Source organism: Salmo salar, chromosome 11 (genome assembly GCF_965601325.2).
Source record: "Salmo salar chromosome 11, fSalSal1, whole genome shotgun sequence".
Lineage (NCBI taxonomy): Eukaryota > Metazoa > Chordata > Actinopteri > Salmoniformes > Salmonidae > Salmo > Salmo salar.
This window is the reverse complement of record NC_138301.1, coordinates 104,560,194-104,585,403: the sequence shown is the minus strand read 5'-3', so window position 1 is coordinate 104,585,403 and position 25,210 is coordinate 104,560,194. Positions and strand designations below refer to the sequence as shown.

General features: G+C 45.3%; 1 protein-coding gene across 2 annotated transcripts in view; it reads right to left on the bottom strand.

The window, feature by feature from the left end:
* Nucleotides 1-1,123: 1,123 nt before the first annotated feature.
* gabra3 (gamma-aminobutyric acid type A receptor subunit alpha3) overlaps nt 1,124-25,210 on the bottom strand; it is a 137,945-nt gene continuing 113,858 nt past the window's right edge. Inside the window, exons 6-10 of one of the 2 annotated variants that reach the window (XM_014128918.3) lie at nt 24,680-24,762; nt 21,206-21,349; nt 18,560-18,712; nt 12,668-12,873; nt 1,124-2,406 (exon numbers count right to left, since the gene is read on the bottom strand). In XM_014128918.3, the coding sequence (XP_013984393.1) occupies nt 2,068-2,406; nt 12,668-12,873; nt 18,560-18,712; nt 21,206-21,349; nt 24,680-24,762 (925 nt within the window). In that variant the 3' untranslated portion in view covers nt 1,124-2,067. The remainder of the gene's footprint in view (nt 2,407-12,667; nt 12,874-18,559; nt 18,713-21,205; nt 21,350-24,679; nt 24,763-25,210) is intronic. The other variant, XM_045690027.2, reaches the window with a different exon arrangement.

The following is a 25,210-nucleotide window of genomic DNA, read 5'->3' as shown; positions in this document are numbered from 1 at the left end:
TCCCCTAGTGACCATGTCCTCTAGTGACCATGTCCTCTAGTGACCATGTCCCTTAGTGACCATGTCCCCTAGTGACCATGTCCTCTAGTGACCATGTCCTCTAGTGACCATGTCCCTTAGTGACCATGTCCTCTAGAAGACCAAGTCCTCTAGAAGACCATGTCCTCTAGTGACCATGTCCCCTAGTGACCATGTCCCCTAGTGACCATGTCCCCTAGTGACCATGTCCCCTAGTGACCATGTCCTCTAGTGACCATGTCCTCTAGTGACCATGTCCCTTAGTGACCATGTCCTCTAGTGAGCATGTCCTCTAGTGACCATGTCCCCTAGTGACCATGTCCCCTAGTGACCATATCCCCTAGTTACCATGTCCTCTAGTGACCATGTCCTCTAGTGACCATGTCCCTTAGTGACCATGTCCTCTAGTGACCATGTCCCTTAGTGACCATGTCCTCTAGTGACCATGTCCTCTAGTGACCATGTCCCCTAGTGACCATGTCCCCTAGTGACCATATCCCCTAGTTACCATGTCCTCTAGTGACCATGTCCCTTAGTGACCATGTCCCCTAGAGACCATGTCCCCTAGTGACCATGTCCCCTAGTGACCATGTCCTCTAGTGACCATGTCCCCTAGTGACCATGTCCTCTAGTGACCATGTCCTCTAGTGACCATGTCCCCTAGCGACCATGTCCTCTAGCGACCATGTCCTCTAGTGACCATGTCCTCTAGTGACCATGTCCCTTAGTGACCATGTCCTCTAGTGACCATGTCCCTTAGTGACCATGTCCCTTAGTGACCATGTCCTCTAGTGACCATGGGCTGTAGGTGGAGGGAGAGAAGGGGGAGCCGCCACACAGACCTAAACCATATAGTCCCCATATGTATCTGTGTGTGTATGTACTGTATGTATGTGTTTGTGTGTGTGTATGTACTGTATGTATGTGTTTGTGTGTGTGTATGTACAATATGTATGTGCTTGTGTGTGTGTATGTACTGTATGTATGTGTTTGTGTGTGTGTATGTACAATATGTATGTGCTTGTGTGTGTGTATGTACTGTATGTATGTGTTTGTATGTACTGTATGTATGTGTTTGTGTGTGTGTATGTACTGTATGTATGTGTTTGTGTGTGTGTATGTACTGTATGTATGTGTTTGTGTGTGTATGTACTGTATGTATGTGTTTGTGTGTTTTTATGTACTGAATGTATGTGTTTGTTTGTGTGTATGTACTGAATGTATGTGTTTGTGTGTGTATGTACTGTATGTATGTGTTTGTGTGTGTATGTACTGTATGTATGTGTTTGTTTGTGTGTATGTACTGAATGTATGTGTTTGTGTGTGTATGTACTGTATGTATGTGTTTGTTTGTGTGTATGTACTGAATGTATGTGTTTGTGTGTACAAAAGCTATATCTTGATGATGTGGGTATTCAAAAAGGCACACTGCTTCTTTTTCTTTAAACATACTCAGCCTGTTAAAACAATAGGAGTCTCTGGACTGGAAAATACACAGGCAGGCCTGATAGGACACAAAAGCAATTCCAGATGATATTGCGTTGGGTCTGCTGAGATTCAGCGCTAGCAGAAGGGCAGACACTGAGGATTATTAATGATGTCCCTATGGAACTCTACATGCTGCCCCTGGCTATAAGAGCTCGCTATAGCGACAAGCAGCCAATGGCTCTCCTTGCTGCATCCTGACGCAATTCAGAGTGAATGGTGTGAGTGTGTGTGTGTGTGTGGGTGTGAGAGTGTGTGTTTACACACAGTGATTTACCAGGACCTGATCCTCTGAAATGAGCTACCTACCATGAAGGATCCAAACACATGCTCCCCTTTATCATGTCAAGAGAAGAGAAAACACCATCCGGCTATTCTGTCAAACAAACTAATAATCAGGTAACAACAAATGAACATTTATAGTTCAACTATGTACATACAAATCTACGAGAATGTTTGTCTGCGACCTATTGAGACTTGCAAAGTCCAAAACAATGATACAATAACATGTCGTGGATCTCTCGGCCTCTTGCAATCTCAGCCTAATATTCAGTCGTGGTGAGTTTAATTGTGGGTGGTGGACTTGGGAGGCGGCTTGCTGTTGATGTACGTGGCCCAATAGACCAGGTTGAAGATGAAGAACAGCACAGGGAAGATGATGCGTGAGACCTTGTCCACTCTGCTGACGCGGTTGTAGGACTTTATGGCTTCCACGTAATTCTCGTCCATTTTAGGAACCTTGTGGCTGTGGTGGTGGTGGTGGTGGTGGTGGTGTGTAGCTGTGGTGGCACTCCTGGAGACGGTGGTTAAACCTGGGTCCTTTGCCTCGTTGATGGTGTATGTAGTTCCAACAATGTTGAATGTGTTATTGGCCTTTTTGGAAAGAGAGGCAGATTCTCTTCTCTGTAAAGAGAAGAGAAACAAAGAAAATCAGGGCTGGATCAACTTAACAAAGGCCTTCTCAAAATGACAAAACAGGGACTGTTTTGACTTGGGGTGCAATGATGCTCAAGATGCATGATGGGAACAGTATGACATCCCTATTCTGCACCATTGGGTTCAGAACCAAGCTGAAAGAACTCAGTGTAGGGATCGGGGCTGTAGCCCTCCCAGCCTGGACAAAAGGCCAGGTCATAGAACATTACGCATTTACGCTCCAATAAGTGGCAAATCGCATGAGCCTCCTCAACAAAATATACATACATCCATAGTTCACAGTGAGAATAGGGCCACCCCAGGGCCTGGCATGCAAGAGACTTGTTACAGAGCACATGGGTCAAAAGTTTATGAGCTAAAATTAAGTCCATGGGCAATATCATGGTTTAATTTCCGAGAAGCTTGTTATTTTCTGAACCACTGAGAGAAATGGAGCAGAGCAGAAGAGTGGGTAGGGCTGGTGGCACTGGAGAGTTAATGGTAGGATGAGAGCAGAGCAGGATGAGTAGCAGAGCACTTGTAAACAGGTCTGACAACCTGCACTCTGAGGACTGGTCTGTACTGAATATAGGACTGGTACTGTTCTGAATATAGGACTAGTGGTACTGAATATAGGACTGGGACTGTACTGAATATAGGACTGGGACTGTACTGAATATAGGACTGGGACTGTACTGAATACAGGACTGGGACTGTACTGAATACAGAATATAGGACTGGGACTGTACTGAATACAGAATATAGGCCTGGGACTGTACTGAATATAGGACTGGGGCTGTACTGAATACAGGACTGGGGCTGTACTGAATATAGGACTGGGACTGTACTGAATATAGGACTGGGACTGTACTGAATATAGGACTGGGACTGTACTGAATATAGGACTGGGACTGTATTGAATATAGGACTGGGGCTGTACTGAATATAGGACTAGTGGTACTGAATATAGGACTAGTGGTACTGAATATAGGACTGGGACTGTAATGAATACAGAATATAGGACTAGTGGTACTGAATATAGGACTGGGACTGTACTGAATACAGAATATAGGACTAGTGGTACTGAATATAGGACTGGGACTGTACTGAATATAGTACTAGTGGTACTGAATATAGGACTGGGACTGTAGTGAATGTAGGACTGCGGCTTTACTGAATATTGGACTGGGACTGTACTGAATATAGGACTAGTGGTACTGAATACAGGACTGGGACTGTACTGAATACAAGACTGGGACTGTACTGGATATAGGACTGGGCTGTACTGAATATAGGACTGGGACTGTACTGAATACAGAATATAGGACTGGGACTGTACTGAATATAGGACTGGGGCTTTACTGAATATTGGACTGGGACTGTACTGAATATAGGACTAGTGGTACTGAATACAGGACTGGGACTGTACTGAATACAGGACTGGGACTGTACTGGATATAGGACTGGGCTGTACTGAATATAGGACTGGGACTGTACTGAATACAGAATATAGGACTGGGACTGTACTGAATACAGAATATAGGACTGGGACTGTACTGAATACAGGACTGGGGCTGAACTGAATATAGGACTGGGACTGTACTGAATATAGGACTGGGACTGTACTGAATATAGGACTGGGACTGTACTGAATATAGGACTGGGACTGTACTGAATATAGGATTAGTGGTACTGAATATAGGACTGGTACTGAATATAGGACTGGGGCTGTACTGAATATAGGACTGGGGCTGTACTGAATATAGGACTGGGGCTGTACTGAATATAGGACTGGAACTGTACTGAATACAGGACTGGGACTGTACTGAATATAGGACTCGGGCTGTACTGAATATAGGACTAGTGGTACTGAATATAGGACTGGGACTGTACTGAATATAGGACTGGGGCTTTACTGAATATTGGACTGGGACTGTACTGAATACAGGACTGGGACTGTACTGGATATAGGACTGGGCTGTACTGAATACAGAATATAGGACTGGGACTGTACTGAATACAGGACTGGGGCTGTACTGAATATAGGACTGGGACTGTACTGAATATAGGACTGGGACTGTACTGAATACAGGACTGGGACTGTACTGAATATAGGACTGGGACTGTACTGAATACAGGACTGGGACTGTACTGAATATAGGACTGGGACTGTACTGAATACAGAATATAGGACTGGGACTGTACTGAATACAGCACTGGGGCTGTACTGAATATAGGACTGGGACTGTACTGAATATAGGACTGGGACTGTACTGAATATAGGACTGGGACTGTACTGAATATAGGACTGGGACTGTACTGAATATAGGACTGGGACTGTACTGAATATAGGACTGGTACTGAATATAGGACTGGGGCTGTACTGAATATAGGACTGGGACTGTACTGAATCTAGGACTGGGACTGTACTGAATAAAGGACTGGGACTGTACTGAATAAAGGACTGAGGCTGTACTGAATATAGTACTGGGACTGGACTGAATATAGGACTGGTACTGAATATAGGACTGGGGCTGCACTGAATATAGGACTGGGACTTAATATATGACTGGGACTGTACTGCATATAGGACTGGGGCTGCACTGAATGTAGGACTGGGACTGTACTGAATATAGGACTGAGGCTGTACTGAATATAAGAATGGGGCTGTACTGAATATAGGACTGGGGCTGTACTGAATACAGGACTGAGGCTGTACTGAATATAGTACTAGGACTGTACTGAATATAGGACTGGGACTGTACTGAATACAGGACTGAGGCTGTACGGAATATAGTACTAGGACTGTACTGAATATAGGACTGGGACTGTACTGAATATAGGACTGGTACTGAATATATGACTGGGACTGTACTGAATATAGGACTGGGACTGTACTGAATATAGGACTGGTACTGAATATAGGACTGGGCTGTACTGAATACAGGACTGGGACTGTACTGAATACAGGACTGAGGCTATACTGAATATAGTACTAGGACTGTACTGAATATAGGACTGGGACTGTACTGAATATAGGACTGGTACTGAATATATGACTGGGACTGTACTGAATATAGGACTGGGACTGTACTGAATATAGGACTGGTACTGAATATATGACTGGGACTGTACTGAATATAGGACTGGTACTGAATATAGGACTGGTACTGAATATAGGACTGGGCTGTACTGAATACAGGACTGAGGCTGTACTGAAAATAGTACTGGGACGGTACTGAATATAGGCCAGATTTTTAGATTAGATTAAGAGAGGGGGACTGAATGAAGGGAAGGGGATATTAAACAGATGGGTTGGAGAAAAAATCATGCTATAAGGAATCCTCAGCTGATACTTTTTCAGTTGTCAAAAATGCACCTACAGCTGATTAATCCAATTGCTGTATTACATTAGTATTGCCAGGCTTGCATCAATTAATGATCAGCACCAACCTGGCTGGCACATAAAGGTGTGGCTCAACGTATAAGAAGGGCAATTGGGATAGAACAACCAGGGCACTATGATTGATTTTTATCTTAAACCACAGTATCAAGGAGAATGGGCCGATCCAATTGGATAAGCAGGCCAGTCAGGGGGGCTAACACAGCGGGTAATGGATTGCATTTCACCTCAGATGTACGAGTTGAATGGATGGATAGTAGGCTACAGAATGCAGCAACTTAACAACCATCCATTCCAAAACAACAATCTACCAGGGAAACCTTTCACCCAGAGGGGCTTCAGAATAAAGTAGCAGTAATGGTGTTAAACAGAGAAAGAGTATGCTGTCTGTCTATATGTGATGATGGCTGGGCCGGGCCGGGGCTCTATCTGCTGGGCTGGGCCGGGGCTCTATCTGCTGGACTGGGCCGGGCCGGGGCTCTATCTGCTGGGCTGGGCCGGGCCGGGGCTCTATCTGCTGGGCTGGCCGGGGCTCTATCTGCTGGGCTGGGCCGGGGCTCTATCTGCTGGGCTGGGCCGGGGTTCTATCTGCTGGGCTGGGCCGGGGCTCTATCTGCTGGGCTGGGCCGGGGCTCTATCTGCTGGACTGGGCCGGGCCGGGGCTCTATCTGCTGGGCTGGGCCGGGGCTCTATCTGCTGGACTGGGCCGGGGCTCTATCTGCTGGGCTGGACCGGGGCTCTATCTGCTGGACTGGGCCGGGCCGGGGATCTATCTGCTGGGCTGGGCCGGGGCTCTATCTGCTGGGCTGGGCCGGGGCTCTATCTGATGGGCTGGCCAAGGCTCTATCTGATGGGCCGGGTCGGGGCTCTATCTGATGGGCTGGGCCGGGCCGGGGCTCTATCTGCTGGGCTGGCCCAGGCCGGGGCTCTATCTGCTGGGCTGGGGCTCTGTCTGCTGGGCCGGGGCTCTATCTGCTGCGCTGGGCCGGGCCGGGGCTCTATCTGATGGGCTGGCCAGGGCTCTATCTGATGGGCCGGGTCGGGGCTCTATCTGATGGGCTGGGCCGGGGCTCTATCTGCTGGGCTGGCCCAGGCCGGGGCTCTATCTGCTGGGCTGGGGCTCTGTCTGCTGGGCCGGGGCTCTATCTGATGGGCTGGGCCAGGGCTCTATCTGATGGGATGGGTCGGGGCTCTATCTGCTGGGCTGGGCCGGGGCTCTATCTGCTGGGCTGGGCCGGGCCGGGGCTCTATCTGATGGGCTGGCCAGGGCTCTATCTGATGGGCCGGGTCGGGCTCTATCTGATGGGCAGGGCCGGGCCGGGGCTCTATCTGCTGGGCTGGCCCAGGCCGGGGCTCTATCTGCTGGGCTGGGGCTCTGTCTGCTGGGCCGGGGCTCTATCTGCTGGGCTGGGCCGGGCCGGGGCTCTATCTGATGGGTTGGGCCAGGGCTCTATCTGATGGGATGGGCCGGGCCGGGGCTCTATCTGCTGGGCTGGGCCGGGCCGGGGCTCTATCTGATGGGCTGGGCCAGGGCTCTGTCTGATGGGCTGGGCCGGGGCTCTGTCTGATGGGCTGGGCCAGGGTTCTATCTGCTGGGCTGGGCCAGGGCTCTGTCTGATGGTCTTGGCCAGGGCTCTGTCTGATGGGCTGGGCCAGGGCTCTGTCTGATGGGCTGGGCCAGGGCTCTGTCTGATGGGCTGGGCCAGGGCTCTGTCTGATGGGCTGGGCCAGGGCTCTGCCCTATCTCATGGCAATATCAGTGGAGAAGCAGTGTCGGCTGCTGCCCCCTGGACGCCCTGAGGCTTTCACAGGGTATCGATTCCTTCTGATCCAACAACACCCCGGGCTCCTTATATCATAGCCACAGCTTAGATCAGCATAAGTGAGGGATAACTATTAACAAGCGTCTCATGACCCTTACCACAGCTACCTAAGCTAATTTATCCCCAGAATCAGGTCTGCTCTCAGCCTACCAACCTGACATACACCCTGCTTGTACATAATGTACCTGCCAATCAGCTAGTGTAGAGGGACTCCATAATATCATTCTGGGTTATGTAGTCTGAGATACAGGCAGAAGTAACCATAGCACATGGCTTTGTTTGGAAAGTAATGTTATTCAAAACATTGCATGACACTATACACAACAGTACACAAACATTTCTTGAGGGCAGACCAACTTTGTGTGATTATATGAATGCTTTCAGCAAACTTGGGGCATGAAGACTGCTTAGCGTGTGTGTGTGTGTGTCAAATCAAATCAAATTGTATTTGTCACATGCTTCGTAAACAACATGTGTAGACTAACAGTGAAATTCTTACTTACGGCCCTTCCCAAAAAATGCAGAGAGAAAAATTGAAAAATGATAACACAAGGAATAAATACACAATTATAACACGAGTAAATGATAACTTGGCTATATACACGGGGTACCAGTACTGAGTCCATGTGCAGGGGTATGAGGTAATTGAGGTAGATATGTACGTATAGGTAGGGATAAAGTAACTAGGCAACAGGATAGATAATAAGCAGTAGCAGCAGTGGTATGTGATGAGTCAAAATAGTTAGTGCAAAGTGGGTCAATGCAGATAGTCCAGGTAGCTATTTGGTTAACTATTTAGTCGTATGGCTTGGGGGTAGAAAGCTGTTCAGGGTCCTGTTGGTTCCAAACTTGCTGCATCGGTACTGCTTGCCGTGCGGTAGCCGAGAGAACAGTCTATGAATTGGATGGCTTGAGTTTGACAATTTGTAGGGTCTTCCTATGACACTGCCTGGTATAGAGATCCTGGGCGGCAGGGAGCTCGGCCATAGTGATGTACTGGGCCGTAGACACTACCCTCTGTAGCGCCTTGCTGTCGGATGCCAAGCAGTTGCCATACCAAGTGGTGATGCAGCCAATCAAGATGCTCTCAATGGTGCAGCTGTTGAACTTGTTGAGGTCTCCTGAGGGGGAACAGGCATTGTCGTGCCCTCTTCACAACTGTGTTGGGGAGTGTGGACCATGATTATTCCTTAGTGATGTGGACACTGAGGAACTTTAAGCTATCGACCCTCTCCACTACAGCCCGTCGATGTGGGTGGGGGCGTGCTCAGCCCCTTCGTTTCCTGTAGTCCACGATCAGCTCCTTTGTGTGCGTGTGTGTGTGTGCTCCTTGGCCCTGAATGGGGAGTGTTGAGAGATATTGCCTGTGTATCGGAGTGTGTTTTTAAGCACAAGGCTGAAAGTGTCTTGCTGTGAGTTTACACAGGGATCACAGAGTATCTTACAGCCTCTCTCTGGTTCTGTGTTTCTATGTTGGCATGTCTTATGGCTAAGAGTAACGGTATATATCCTGTGCTGTGTGTGCGCATGTGTCCGTCCATCCGTGAGCGTGTCAGCACATCTTGGGGCTATGAGTGTGTGTGTGTGTGTGTGTGTGTGTGTGTCTGTGTGTGTCTGTGTGTGTGTGTGTGTGTGTGTGTGTGTGTGTGTGTGTGTGTGTGTGTGTGTGTGTGTGTGTGTGTGTGTGTGTGTTTGTGTGTGTTTCCGTGCAGGCGTCCTGGCTTGCTGGGAACGCTGCCAGCTGTAGAGGTGGCTGGGCTCTACGTAGACCTGACTGCAGCCCAGCCTCGTTACTGCTGCAGAGTGTTACAGACTGTCTGTCAGCCAGCATGAATTAAACATGCTCTAAAATCCCTAATCAAGGTAAATGCTGCCTCTCTCTGCACTAATGTCCTATACTCCCTTCCTCCTTCTCCCGCTCTCTCTTTCCTTCTCTTCCTCACCTTCTCCCTCCTCTCACACCTTCCCCCCCCTCTCACACCTTCTACCCCCTCTCACACCTTCTCCCCCCTCTCATACTTTCTCCAACAAAACATAATGCAGTATAATCTATGCAGGGAGAAATGTAACACATTTCCTGCAGTAGGTGTCAAAATAGTTATGTTGACAACTACTGTGCTGTGACTTAAAATGTAAAATGTAATGTACATCCAACCCTATATGTACAAAACATTAAGAACACCTGCTCTTTCCATGACATAGACTGACCAGGTGAATCCAGGTGAAATCTATGATCCCGTATTGATGTCACTTGTTAAATCTACTTTAATCAGTGTAGATGAAGGTGGAGGAGACAGGTTAAAGAAGGATTTTTAAGCCTTGAGACAATTGAGACATGGATTGTGTATGTGTGCCATTTAGAGGGTGAATGGTCAAGACACAAGATTAAAGTGCCTTTGAACGGGGTATGGTAGTAGGTGCCAGGCGCACCGGTTTGAGTCAAGAACTGCAATGTTGCTGCGTTTTTCACACTCAATAGCTTCCCGTGTGTATCAAGAATGGTCCACCACCCAAAGAACATCCAGCCAACTTGAACACAACTGTGGTAAGCATTGGAGTCAACATGGTCCAGCATCCCTGTGGAATGCTTTGGACACCTTGTTGAGTCCATGACCTGATGAATGCAACTCAGTATTAGGAAGGTGTTCCTAATGTTTCGTATACTCAGTGTATGTTTCTAATTCAATCATTTCTTACTAGTCAATAATCACAGAAAGCTGACCGAGCAACATGTCTGTGCCTGAATCCCTGAGTAACACCCTGGTTCTCTAGTGGAGAGGAGAGGAGAGAGAAACCTCATTAGGTTGTATGAGAGTTGCTGCTACTGCTGCTGCCCAGGATAACAAGGCTGGCATGTCTAACAGGACACGTCTGACAAAAAAGGGCAACAGTGAGAGTCAGAGCAGCTCCACAGCCACTGAGGTAAATGACCTAACATCGACCCTCCTCTGGCTGTCCACTCCCAGCTTCAACTGAGACAGCCTCTCAGTGAGGTCACCATCTGACCCTCTCAGGAGAGGAGGCTGCAGCCACAGCATCTGATGACCAGGAATGCCATCCCCAACAGGACACTCAGCCAAGCATCCTTCCACCATCTCTGAGGAACGACCTTTTGATTGCACTCTGACTTCATACCCACGTCGTCCTCTGTGAAGCTAAGCCTTTAAACGAGGATAAAGCGCGCAGCGTTTTATCCCTCAGCTCTCCTGAAGCTGAGGGACGGTGATGGACATGCTATCGCTCTCCGAGTGACCCCTACCCTCATGTATCCATCACCACAAACTGCCTGCTCAACACAACTCAAAGAACACAGGACAGACATCCTGCTGCTGCTGCCAACAAGACAAAACATCAAAGACAAACACGTCTCCAATTACTGCATTTTAATTCGCAGAATCGTCTGTCCCCGAGTGACTACAGGAAGGTTTCATGTCAGCAATATGCCATGGTGCCAATCATCCAGACGGCAAACAAGTCAACTTGCAAATAACTTAAGGAATAATGGGAGTGTTTGACTGATGGTTGCGAGTGCTTCATACTCCTGAGATATTTCTACATGTTGACTTGGGCTGACAGAAGCACACTTAAAAGACTAAAGAGAAGACTTCTAAATCGAGTCTCAGATATCCCACTTTCAAAACTTCCCAGGAGTTCTCCACTTACTTTTAATATCATCACATCTGCTCGCATGATACACACCCCCTGATTGCATCCAAACTTCCCCAAACCTTTCTAGCCTTAAAAGGCCTACAAACATTTTTACAGCCCCTAAATGTCAAAATCACAATGTTTAATGAGCTCTTCATATAACCCCATGCCTTAATTATCACTGTCTCTCACTGTCTCCCTCTGTCTTGCACTGTCTCTCTGTGTGGGATGTACACTGGGTTTATGTGCTGTGTGTGTCTCTGTGTGTGAGATACACTGTTTTAATTTGTATGTGTGTGATATACACCGTTTTTCTGTGCTCAGGATACCTGCTCTGGGAGTTGTCCTTCCCCACCCCCTGCTGCTCACTCTGTTGTGTTCAGGCCCAGAGATCCTCCTCTGTTGGGCTGTTAATGAATAAATAAAGCGTCTCTTTACAGATTACCCAGGGCTGCCTTCTTCAGGAGGCTGGGATGGGACTTTCTATCAGTGTTTCCCAGGTACCATCATTCCTCATTCCCACTACAATACAATATGAGAGCTCTGCTCGGCTTCCCTCGCCACATCTCTGAGCCATTAGCTCTGAAGACGCTCATTTTTCAGGAGGTTATCAGGGGAGGATAGATAGAGAGCAAATCATCTAGAATAAGCAAAAAGCCACTTGACTCTAGAGAGAGGGTGAGGGAGAGAGGGAGAGGGAGAGAGCTGAAGAGGAGACAGCCTCATTTCAGACACACCATCTAGTAGATGAATGAAGATGGAGACAGCTGTGATTAGCTACTGTACTTCTCCACAACACCAGCAAAGCACAGAAAGAGGGAGCAAGGCTTTTAGGGGATCTGTGAGGATCCACATTATACTGTTTAAACATTTGAGCTACTGAAACTACCTCCATACATTGTAAGTGTACTGTTTCTATGTGTTTGAAGAATTGAAACTACCTCCATATATTGTAGGTGTACCTTTCTATGTGTTTGAAGTATTGAAACTACCTCCATATATTGTAGGTGTACCTTTCTATGTGTTTGAAGTATTGAAACTACCTCCATATATTGTAAGTGTACTGTTTCTATGTGTTTGAAGTATTGAAACTACCTCCATATATTGTAATTGACCGTTTCTATGTGTTTGAAGTATTGAAACTACCTCCATATATTGTAGGTGTACCTTTCTATGTGTTTGAAGTATTGAAACTACCTCCATATATTGTAATTGACCGTTTCTATGTGTTTGAAGTATTGAAACTACCTCCATATATTGTAGGTGTACTGTTTCTATGTGTTTGAAGTATTGAAACGACCTCCATATATTGTAGGTGTACCGTTTCTATGTGTTTCAACGTAATGGAGCCAGGCCCGGTAGCTACAGAACTCACCCTCATCTCCTGGGCCTCCTTCTTGCCATCCCATGCCCAACTGCGCTTGGTAAAGTAGTTGACTGTGGCAAACTCTATCAGGGCAGAGAAGACAAAGGCATAGCATACCGCCATGAACCAGTCCATAGCTGTGGCATAGGCCACCTTAGGCAGGGAGTTCCTGGCACTGATACTTAGGGTTGTCATGGTTAGAACTGTGGTGACCCCTGGGGACAGAAAGAAGAGAGGCAAAGGGAATGATAGGGTGTATTAGAGAGTGTATGAACTGACAAACACACACACAAACACACACATACGTACATTACACACAGACCCAACTGGGTTAAACTACAGTACATGTACAGGTCTAGGATCTTAACTTGAGCCAGTCTCCTACAGCAGGAAAACAATCCTGCAGCATCAGGAAATGTGAATTATGTGGATTATAACTAATCAACATTTTTGTAGCGGTTGATACATTTTTTGTAAGGGAAATTCATGTCTGAAATTATAAAGTGGAAATGACAAACTTTAGAAGCCTTTTAAACCTCAAATACACTGCACATTTTACATTTCCCCGAATTGCAGGAAAGTTGTCCTGCAACAGGGTGATCAAATTAAGATACTACATCTGTAACTGTGTGTCATGTAAAGAACGAAAGTGCCATCCTTGAACATTCAGTACATGCTGTCACAGTGTGCTGTGACATATGGCCAAGGTGAGGACATAAAAACCCAATTGTGACATAAACAAACGATTCAGTTAGCAGAATTAGTGATAAAGACGCAGCTCCAATCTAACCTCTCCAACCCTGGTGCCAGCGCCAGCTCTCTACTACACTGACTCCATGAGTTTCACAGAACCGCAGATTGGAGGCGCCCCAAAGAAGAGCTCCACTGAGCTTGTCTGATGATACACTGTAATCCCTGTATTGATACAGTGCAGGCGGCTAGGCAGTCCCCTGCCATCTGTCTGGAGAAACATGGAACAACCACTTCCTAGTGGGACGAGGAGCCATGGGTGGATGGGAGAGAGAAGGGGCTGCTTTAGAACAGACACAGCAGCCTGACAGAGTGGTGCTGCACTTGATATGGAAACCCTGCTGGCTGATCACCTCATGAAAATGTGAGGGTCGCTCGCTGTGACCTGCAGCTTGAATGGGATGCCAACTACTACACAATGTCCATGACTGTAGTTGGGGTAGAGGCCTACCTGGGGGCTCTAGGCATTAAGTGATTGGAAATACCTCCTCCATTGACCACATCCATTGTGATGGAGTCTGTATTGAGTACCTCCATCATGTTTGACAGTGTGACACAGCCATCATATCCACATGAGGTTTCATTTAACTTTCCTGGCATTGTTTGACACTTAAGCGTTTTGAGGAAAATTCCACTGCCAGCATGGATGTCATTACACAGGCAATCAAAATGTTGAAACAGAAACAGATTAGATTTGGCCATCTAGACCAGTAGCTAGAAGACATAGCAAATAGGCATTCCAAATGTGAATGTGCAATACTCTTATTAGGTGTAAGGCCCAATGTTGATTTGAATCACGACACAGAAAGAGATTTGAGAGGATAAATCAATTGCTGTGTGAAATGTGCATGTTTTCTAAGTCATTGTGCCCATGCGCCAGCCATTGTGTTCTACGTCTCAGCGAATTTAAAGAATGAAATGATAGGAGAGCAGAGAATGGGTGTCCATCAAAGCAGATATAAGCAATCATTCCACTTCACCTGTTCCCACCTGCCTCATCTGTTAAAATAAAATAAATATAGGCTTCAAAAATGGACTTGTGCAGCTGAAGAGGTCAACTCAATGTGAACCTGTGGGGCTTGTGGTCTTACTGTTGATTTCCGCAGAATATACACTACATGACCAAAAGTATGTGGACACCTACTTGTCAAACATCTCATTCCAAAATCATGGGCATTAATATGCAATTGGTCCCCCCTTTGCTACTATAAAAGCCTTCACTCTTCTGGGAAGGCTTTCCACTAGACATTGGAACATTGCTGCGGGGCTTTTATAGCCACAAGGGCATTAGTGAGGTCGGGCACTGATGTTGGCGATTAGGCCTGGCTCGCAGTCAGTTTTCCAATTCATCCCAAAAGTGTTCGATGTGGTTGAAGTCAGGGGTCTGTGCAGGCCAGTCAAGTCCTCCCACACCGATCTCGACAAACCATTTCTGTATGAACCTCGCTTTGTGCACGGGGGCATTGTCATGCTGAAACAGGAAAGGGCCTTCCCCAAACTGTTGCCACAAAGTTGGAAGCACAGAATCGTCTAGAATGTCATTGTATGCTCTAGCGTTCCCTTCACTGGCACTAAGGGGCCTAGCCCGAACCACGAAAAACAGCCCCAGGCCACCAAACTTTACAGTTGGCACTATGCATTGGGGCAAGTAGCGTTCTCATGGCATCCCCCAAACCCAGATTCGTCCGTCAGACTGCCAGATGGTGAAGCGTTATTCATCACTCCAGAGAACGCATTTCCATTTCTCCAGAGTCCAATGACGGCGAGCTTTACACCACTCCAGCCAATGCTTGGCATTGCGCATGGTGATCGTAGGCTTGTGTGCGGCTGATCAGCCATGGAAACCCATTTCATTAAACTCCCGACAAACAATTATTGGGCTAAGGATGCTCCCAGAGGCAGTTTGCACTACGAGCTTCAGCACTCGGTGGTCCCGTTCTGTGAGCTTGTGTGGCCTACCACTTCGCGGCTGTGCCATTGTTGCTCCTACGTTTCCATTTTACAATAACAGCACTTACAGTTGACCAAGGCAGCTCTAGCTGGGCGGAAATTTGACAAACTGACTTGTTGGAAAGGTGGCATCCTATGACGGTTCCACGTTGAAAGTCACTGAGCTCTTCAGTAAGGCCATTCTACTGCCAATATTTGTCTATGGAGATTGCATGGATCGTTTTTATACACCTGTCAGCAACGGGTGTGGCAGAAATAGCCGAATCCAATAATTTGAAGGGGTGTCCACATACCTTTGTAATATAGTGTATAACTATATATACATTATTATGTTTGTCAGGTTGCATATACTTTATTGTGCAATCTTCAAAGCTGTAGCATAATTTAATGTTAAGTCTTTTATCAGTTCTGAAGTTGTTGAAAATATTGACAACTGGCAAATGTTAACAACAGAGGAGTTGCAATCTCCCCATATTAAAGAATATCAGGCAATTAAAAAATATCAATCGGCAAATTAACCAGAATGTCACTGGAGATTGTATTGTATTGTGTCCACAGTGTAATACGTCTGCTCAAACAATAAATCACAAATTACACTTGGGTGAATGAGAAAATGATACAGGGATTATCCACACAAAATATCAGGTCACGCCAGCCAGATTCTCCAACCTGGCAATCCGCTAGGGAACAAATGATTAATGAAATATCAACTTTCATGCTCTTTATACAAGACAAGTGAGCAGTTTCTCCTAAAATATTTAGACAGTTTTAAAGCCCTGTGGATGGCTCAGAGAGCAGGAGGTTGGCAGGGGCTGGTTGTGAATAGCAGTTGAAGTGACTGTCCAGTCAGGGAGGGTAGTCTGAATCTGAAACAGCCTTCCAGCTCCTGACCAACCAGGAGAGAGAGACTGTGATGGGGAGCACCTGTAGGCCTGCAGCTTAACTATGCTGCAGAACAAACATCTCTCCTACCAGGACACCTGTTTACCTGGACGCTTCATCAGTCCTCTTCCCTGAGGCCATTCTCATTTTCGTCAATTCCACACCCGTCTCTTAAACAATGTTGTGCCTTCGTGCACTTCCATTACAAGTGAGAGTTTGTTCATTCTGTGTACCCAACAAACACTTCTTCAGTGCATAAGCTTAACATCGCAGCAGAAGTCACATACTGCAGTGTTTGCTGAACGGTTCCCAATGGCCTTGGCCTTGTTTCAACTGAATCTCCATTAGAACACATGAAGAAATACATTCTGTCAACCCTTTCACAAACAACAGCTTCTTACTGTGACTTTTCTTGGCAATGAAAGGCCTTTGTTTTACAAGGGAGATAGTCATAGAGGTCGGATGAGGGCCCCTCCTTCATGACAGGAAGATGGGACAGAGATAATGGAGAAAATGTATGTGGCCAAGGGGATTGTGCCAGAGAAAAATACCAGATAATTTCTGCATGGCTGTAAGAATGTGAATTACTCTTATTTTTTTTGCACTTGATGTGCAAAGCAAATCCAAACAAATCAAGGCGGCTAGCAAGTGTATTTCTCCACTGTGCTCCGCAGCATGCCCTGCCCTGCTCTGTTCTGAAACACTAATTAACCGCCAAACAGAGGTCTGCTCTCTCTGCTGGGGGAGGCACTTTGAGTTGCCATGACACTCTGCTCATGGCAGGCGGAGAGGCGAAGCCGTGGGTGTCCATGACCGAGGAGAGAAGAGGGGGAATAGTGTGGGGTAAACTGGTTAAAATAAACATATGCTAACAGTTCTGGAAACATGACTAGTTGGGGAAATCGGAGTAATTGAAAAACATTAACCTCACTACCTAGTGCCTCTCATGTAAAGAAGTAAACCGTTAATCTCACTACCTAGTGCCTCTCATGTAAAGAAGTCAACCGTTAATCTCACTACCTAGTGCCTCTCATGTAAAGAAGTCAACCGACTTCTTTACATGAGAGGCACTAGGTAGTGAGATTAATGTTTTTCAATTACTCCGATTTCCCCAACTAGTCATGTTTCCAGAACTGTTAGTCTCAGTATGAAGTGCTAGTGTCATGCATCACATCATCTGCAGTGAAATGGTCAAATGACCAAGCTGTATGATTTGAACACAGATATATTTCTAGGTGTGTTAGTGACTCACATGCTCTAGCTAGTCTGAACTGTAACAACACTATCAGACTAAATGTCTATACCTGATCTTCTGAGTCATTTGAAATCAAAGTGTTTTACTGCCAGCCTACAATAATGCTATATGTGTTAAATACAATACTTCCTTTTCTTCAAGTTTCTTGGCCTTCAGCTGTCGTTTTAATTCAAGTTTTAGTCCTAGATTAGGAAATGCTTTCTCCAACTTGAGGTTTGACTGTTTTCATTATTTACCTTGACATTGCTTTTGGAGGACTGTGCATAACTTGTCTGTTACTATCATTTCCCCTAAGCCTGAATGGGCTGCCTTTGCTTTCTAGTCTACCAACTCAAATTGTCAGAGCTCATCTTTCATTCTGACCCATCACAGAGGAAGCAGGATCTCACCCTTTCCAAGTCTCCATAGCGATGCTGGCAGGATCAGCTGTGCTTTGCATCTGATACGTCTGCCTCACAAAAAGTGTTGACAAAGCCAGACACCTTGCCAAAGTTAGCAAGAGCTCAATAAGCAATAATCTCTTAAAACTTGGCCGGCTTAAACTTTCTGCAAAGCACGTTCAATACCCCACCGAGAGCGATGCCACTGCAACACTTTTATCACTCCGTCCCCGGAGGTGAACGGCCTCACTTTCTCCTACTTAATTCCTTTCCAAGTTTGCTTGCGTTAATCTGTAATTAATTAGGTGGTTTTATGGTGGCCAAGTTAATTACAGGTCAATCCTGTGATCCAAGCACAGTTTTAAACCCAAATTCATCACTGTCCAGGGCCCAGCAAAGCCAACATGGGCACCAAGCTGCTTTTTACACTTCCCGTGTGAACTACAACTTCGGAAAGATTAACTTTTTCTACCCTCCCCTGGCACGCCAATTTACTGAATGCATCTGATGATGTGAACAAAAGCTGCTCCACAAATGCGTAAGCTGCCGCTGCTGCACACTTGTTTTGATGTAGCTTCATAATTTAAACCACAGCTCCATTGTTGCCACACTCCAAATTGTCGGAATGGTTCAATTACTCATTAAGTGCATTTCAGGGTTAAGGAGATAGGGGAAGACACTCACCGAATACAGTGCGGGCGGGAACTGACTCTCTGTTTAGCCAGAAGGAGACCTGAGACAGGATGACAGTCATGATGCACGGAAGGTAGGTTTGAATCACAAAATAGCCAATTTTCCTTTTCAAATGGAAATACGTTGTCATCACTACATATTCTCCTGGGGGGGGGGGGGGGGGGGACGACAGAGAACGAGAGAGAGAGATGCAGAGGACATTAATTATTAATACAGCTCATGTTCAGTCCAGACAAACACAAGGACTCTGCTGAAATATTCAGAACTATATTTATGAAAGTTAATACAACATGCATGCTAGCACAGCACCCGGAATCATGTTAATACAGCGACATGCATGCTAGCACAGCACTGGAATCGTGTTAATACAACATGCATGCTAACACAGCACTGGAATCGTGTTAATACAACATGCATGCTAACACAGCACTGGAATCGTGTTAATACAACATGCATGCTAACACAGCACTGGAATCGTGTTAATACAACATGCATGATAGCACAGCACTGGAATTGTGTTAATACAGCGACATGCATGCTAGCACAGCACTGGAATCGTGTTAATACAACATGCATGCTAGCACAGCACCGGAATCGTGTTAATACAGCGACATGCATGCTAACACAGCACTGGAATCATGTTAATACAGCGACATGCATGCTAACACAGCACTGGAATCGTGTTAATACAGCGACATGCATGCTAGCACAGCACTGGAATTGTGTTAATACAGCGACATGTATGCTAGCACAGCACTGGAATTGTGTTAATACAGCGACATGCATGCTAGCACAGCACTGGAATCGTGTTAATACAGCGACATGCATGCTAGCACAGCACTGGGATCCTGTGGGAAGCAGAGTATCAGTTTGTGAGAGTGGAGGTTAACTGATCGCATGCTTATCACAGTGTCTGGTTGTTAAAGGCAGAGATTGGTTTTCCCTCCACTGTTGGTCTGGATTAGATCTATTGACTGGAAGGGTTAGGGTTAGGGGGAGAGGAGAGCTGGCTGCAGTGGCATCCGTAATACGCTGACAAACAAGTGCTGGTATGTGTGAGAGGCTGAGAGCAGCACACCTCACTGTGTGGGTTCAGGAAAATAAATATGTGATAGTGTATGATCAACTGTGTTTTAAAAACATATACTGTACCACATGATCCACAGCCCCCAATGTGCTGAGAATCTATTTCCTGGATGACAGACACACTCTTATGTGCTGCGTAAAGGTGACACATATACCACTATGTTTGTTGACATGGGAAGACAGGAAAATTAAACAGTGTTAAGACGACAGATATTCCCTATCCTCAAGCCTGTATGTCCAGTACGTACAGCAGATACTGAGAAAACTCTGTGGTACAAGATTCATTGAGATATATTTCACATTGAGTTGTTGAGGCCAGTGATGTCAGTCGGTGATGTCAGTCAGTGTGAGGAGTCCATGTGGTGTTACAGTGAATATTCACATGACGGTTCTACCACACCTCAGTCCCTATCTGCCTCACCATGCCTGCCTCTATCACTGCAACCATGCAACCAGACTGAGACAATGAGAGAAGTGAGACAAAGTGCCCTATGCATCACAGTGACTAAATAGAGGTTAGACAACATTTTTATCTCACAGAGACCTGTCTCTTTGAGTGCAAGACACTTAAATAGCTTCCCTAATTTGAATAGCTGTCTCTGCCTGGTAAAAACAGGTTGACGCTCTCCCAAGAGGAAAGTGAGAGAACAAAAACTCAGTATTGTGCGTGTTGTAGATAAAGGGATTTTGCAGCAGCTATAGCAATCAGAATTTAAGATCAAATGAATGGCTGATCAACAGTGCTGGCTGACAGAGTGTCCTATAATTCAGTGCCAATTCAAATGGCTTTCAGACCAGAGCTCAATCAGAGGAAAAGTAGCATTCTCCTTCCTGCTCCAAGGCTCCTTATCTTTCTACTACTGCTGAATAGTTATCTTACTACTGAACAAGTTGAATAGTTTTACTCTTGGCTACCATTTAAAAAAATACTATCTGAAACTGGGCATATCAATGTGTGTTTCAATCTGAAATCAGAGTGCCTGTGTGTTCTTCCATCAAATAACATGTAAATGGGAGCTACCACAAAGATTCATCTTCTTCTTCATCTACCCTGCATTTACACATATTCCATTTTGTTCACAGATTTAGTGTTGGATAACAGGAGAGTTTGTCAGTATTTCTCCACCAGCCTATAAGAAAGTCCCTGCATTCAGTGATCAGTGTTTACCTCCTTTCCCCAAACTCAGCAAGTCTTCCTTTAAGTGGTGAGACCGCACTGACCCCAATAATACTAGCAGAGACAAATCGATGAGGCAGCCGCTTGCAGAACAGCTCAGATAAATAACTTTACAAAAAGACACAAATAGAATCTGTAAGTATATGCCAACGGTGTACAAAGGAAAAGGGAGAGAAATGAATTAATCCAAATTGTCTTGCTAGCCAGGAGCTGAAAAGAGAGGTTTTCGTGAGAAATGTAAAGCAGATGTTCCATTAGTGAACACCTTTGTTCTGATGTTATCTCAGTGGTAATGACTTGATCATATGGTATAATAGAACCTGTGCTGGAACTGCATGTTCATTTGAAAGTGGCAGACATGTTGTATGGGCTACCTGTGCTGGAAATCATAGATTCTTTCCCAATATCGTGGCCCAGTAGGTCATACTGGTTTAGCCTTGACCCATCATCTGCTACGACTACAGAGCCCTCATCTCCTTTGGTCCAGAGATAGACAACCTCATTGTTTGTATACGCATCTGAGAGAAAGAGAGAGAGAGAGAGAGAGAGAGAGAGAGAGAGAGAGAGAGAGAGAGAGAGAGAGGATGGATAGACAGACACACCGGTAGAGGAAGTGACAAATAATGAAAGTAGTACATGTCAGTTTCCATGTAGAGTGAATAATGCAACAGTGCTACAATTGGCTGATTCTGGTGATGGCAAATCAATGGTAATAAGAAAGGGGGGGGCATCGATCTGAATAAATGCACATCAATGAAGTCTATTTGAATGAGAGTTTAATAAAAACGAAAGTCAGAAATAGCGATATAATATATGACTTACCTTTGAAGATCTTCTTCTGCTGGCACTCCTAAAGGTCCCAGTTACATTACAAATAGTCCTTTTGTTCGATAATGTCCTTCTTTATATCCATAAAAACTCTGTTTAGCTGGCGCGCTTCAGTCAATAATCCACTCGGTTTCCCTCCTTCAAAATGCATACAAAATGAATCCCAAACGTTACCAATAAACTTATCCAAACAAGTCAATCAACGTTTATAATCAAACAATAGGTACCCTAATACGCAAATAAACGATCAAATTTAAGATGGAGAATCGTTATTGTCTTTACCGGAGAAAAATACCAAAGAACACGCTCTCATTCACGCCCTTGGAAACCCTACAGCCAAAATGGGAGCCACCTAGAAAAACTACAATTTCTGGCTCATTTCTCCAAAACCAGCCTGAAACTCTTTCTAAAGACTGTTGACAGGAACTGCAATCGGGCACGATTTTGCCCTATTATAAAAGTGCCAGCCATTGAAATCAGGGGTAGGATGATTTTTTTTTTTTTTTGGGGGGGGGTGGTTTGTCCTCGGGGTTTCGCCAGCCATTTCAGTTCTGTTATACTCACAGACATTATTTTAACAGTTTTAGAAACTTTAGAGTGTTTTCTATCCAAATCTACCAATTATATGCATATCCTAGCTTATGGGCCTGAGTAGCAGGCAGTTTACTTTGGGCATGCTTTTCATCCGGACGTCGAAATACCGCCCCCTATACCAAAGAAGTTAAAAGACACAGACAGACAGACAGACAGACAGACAGACAGACAGTCAGTCAGTCAGTCAGTCAGTCAGTCAGTCAGTCAGTCAGTCAGTCAGTCAGTCAGTCAGTCAGTCACACACACACACACACACACACACACACACACACACACACACACACACACACACACAGGCACAAACATTGCAGTAGAAGAGCAGATGGAGGATGGTGAAAACACCCAGCTGAGCACCAATAACATCATCATTCACACATCAGCCTGAGGTTTGCTAATTAAATGTTGATAGCCACAGAGAAATTATTGTTTTATACTCGTGGGAGATCATTAATAAAAATAGTTAATGCATCTACTTGAAGGCCTCTTCATCTACAACAATTGTAATTGGTAATGAAGGGTATTATTCTGTTCTCATGTGTATTCTATATCTCCATCTGTTTGTAAAAGAGCTACTCAGTGTGGTCAGATTCTCAGCTCCGCTTAGCAGAGAAGGTCAACTATGTCAAACACTTTCATTGCACAGTAAAGATTCGGCCCACTATCCAGGGCTTTGAAATCATTCACTACACTTATGCTCAGAAAGTAGGAGAGTGAGGATGTCAATTCTCTCTGGATGTCCATTGTCTCTGAATCTGCGCATAAAGTACATGCCGAATTTCATGTCTGCATAAAGTCGAGGATACAAGTCTCCATAACCAGTTGTAAGGATAATGCAGCACACATAAATAATGCTGCTCACTAAAATCCAGAACAAAAAAACATGATTAGGACGGGCATATTACTGATCCCATGATAAAAAAACTATAGAACATTTGAAAGAGCACAACTGCATCTCAATGTTGTACTTTAGGTACATCTGCCTTGTTCTGTTACAGGAACCTGTCTGGCTCAGATATCCCCTTTATGAACAACATAGCATCATAAATCTACAGCCAAATTATTTTATATCTAGGGGGACAAAACAAACCCTGGCTCTCTTTAGCTTATATTCAGAATGTGAAACCCTGAGAGGTTCAGAGCTCACAGGGAGGGAGAATAAAAGGCATCTACATTATGTTTGTGATTGCTGTGCCATTTCCAATGAAAATAAATGTCATGTAAAATAGCGGTGATTGGGGCGAGCGGCGCACAGTACTGCAGCAGATTGCCTGTAGCACGTCAGGCCTCAACAAAAGCCGCTAATTACTTGCCAACCGTGTGCCGTTGCGTTAAGGAGACGATTGTTCCTGGGCTTTGCAGCGGATTTCCATTGATATAAATACAGATCAGAGGAGGAGCCGTGCCGAAGGGGGCATTGTGACAGTCTGCCAATAAGAGCCCTGCTCGCTGAAGGAAACAACGGCCCTGAAAGGGCCCCTTTTGTTTTATTGGCTGCCTGATGTTTTATTCACAACGCCCTGGCCAGCTCCGAGTCACTCTGACCTTTAATATGTCATTGACAGAGTTCTTATTTCTAGGAACAATAGCTTATAAAATAACCTCTCCCTGTTCTATACGCTGTGAAACGTACGACTTAGAGCAGGGTCGTCAAACATACGGCCCGTGGGTAATGGATCTACATTCATACAGTTTCTTGACTGTGTCCAGCTCGATAATAATTTGCAAAATGAGAGCTAGACAATCAGGGAGCATCAGGAAATTTAAAAAACGATGAATGGAGGACTATCTTTTGCAAATTTGTACTACAAATGCATATAATAAAAATTCAGTGCGGCCCTCCGGACCTCGTTAAAGACCAAACGCGTCCCCCAGGGCTAAATGAGTTTGACATAGTTTTCCCCGCAAAATAGCCCGCCTACAAGGAAACTCGACAAATCTCGACGACGTTGAGTGCACGAGGGGATCTGTGCGCTGTGTAGTGCCTTCCACAAAAAGTTCTGCTCTACAAAAGGACCCGTAAGCGGCAGGGATGGAGACAGAACTAATGGACAAGATGTCTATTACACTCCACATGCAATTCACACGGTCCAAGGCTGCGGCCAGATTAAATGGATTTAAACCTTTGATTGATATGGTGGAGAACAACAGACCATTGTTTAACATGTATACGTCTGTATATAGCCTCGGTATTGTTATTTTTTACATTTTTTTTACTTTAGTTTATTAAGTAAATATTTTCTTAACTCTATTTTGTGAACTGCATTTTTGGTTAAGGGCTTGTAAGTAAGCATTTCATGGTAAGGTCTACACCTGTTGTATTCAGTGCATGTGACAAATCAAATTTGATTTGATTTTGATCTATGACCTCTATTTCTGTGATGTCAGTTATATGGATTAGAATCAGAGGTATATCTAGAGGGACTTACAGCTCCCAAACTTCAGAGGGCAGTCATGTGTATCCATGGGGAAATCCTCCAAGTGCATGGGACACTCAGCGTGGATGGTTAGCCTGGTCAGAGAGGGAGAAAAACAACAAGGACATGTCAGTGGACAGGCTGGAATAAATAAACTATTCTTAAACCCTCCATGACACCTGTCACATGGTAGCAACACATACTGTATGTTAACGCTTTATATGTTGAGACATCCTTTTCATTTGCCAGATCCTGTTCAGTATCTTTCTAAAGGGCAAAGCAGTGGCTCGACACTGGACGCCTACTTCAATAACTTTTACTGCACACCATTCTGCACCATTAGACTTTCATCCTGTCACCCAGAGCTGCAATAGAAACATGAATGACAGGGCCTTAGTCATTTTCCTCTGTATCCGAATACAGTAAGTATACACCACGTCTCCTTTGGGCCACCCAAGGTTGTCCTGCCCCTGATGGCAGGGGAATATTGTGGTGCGCCAGAGATAATCTACAGTTCTGAGACTGACCTGACATTTGGGTTTT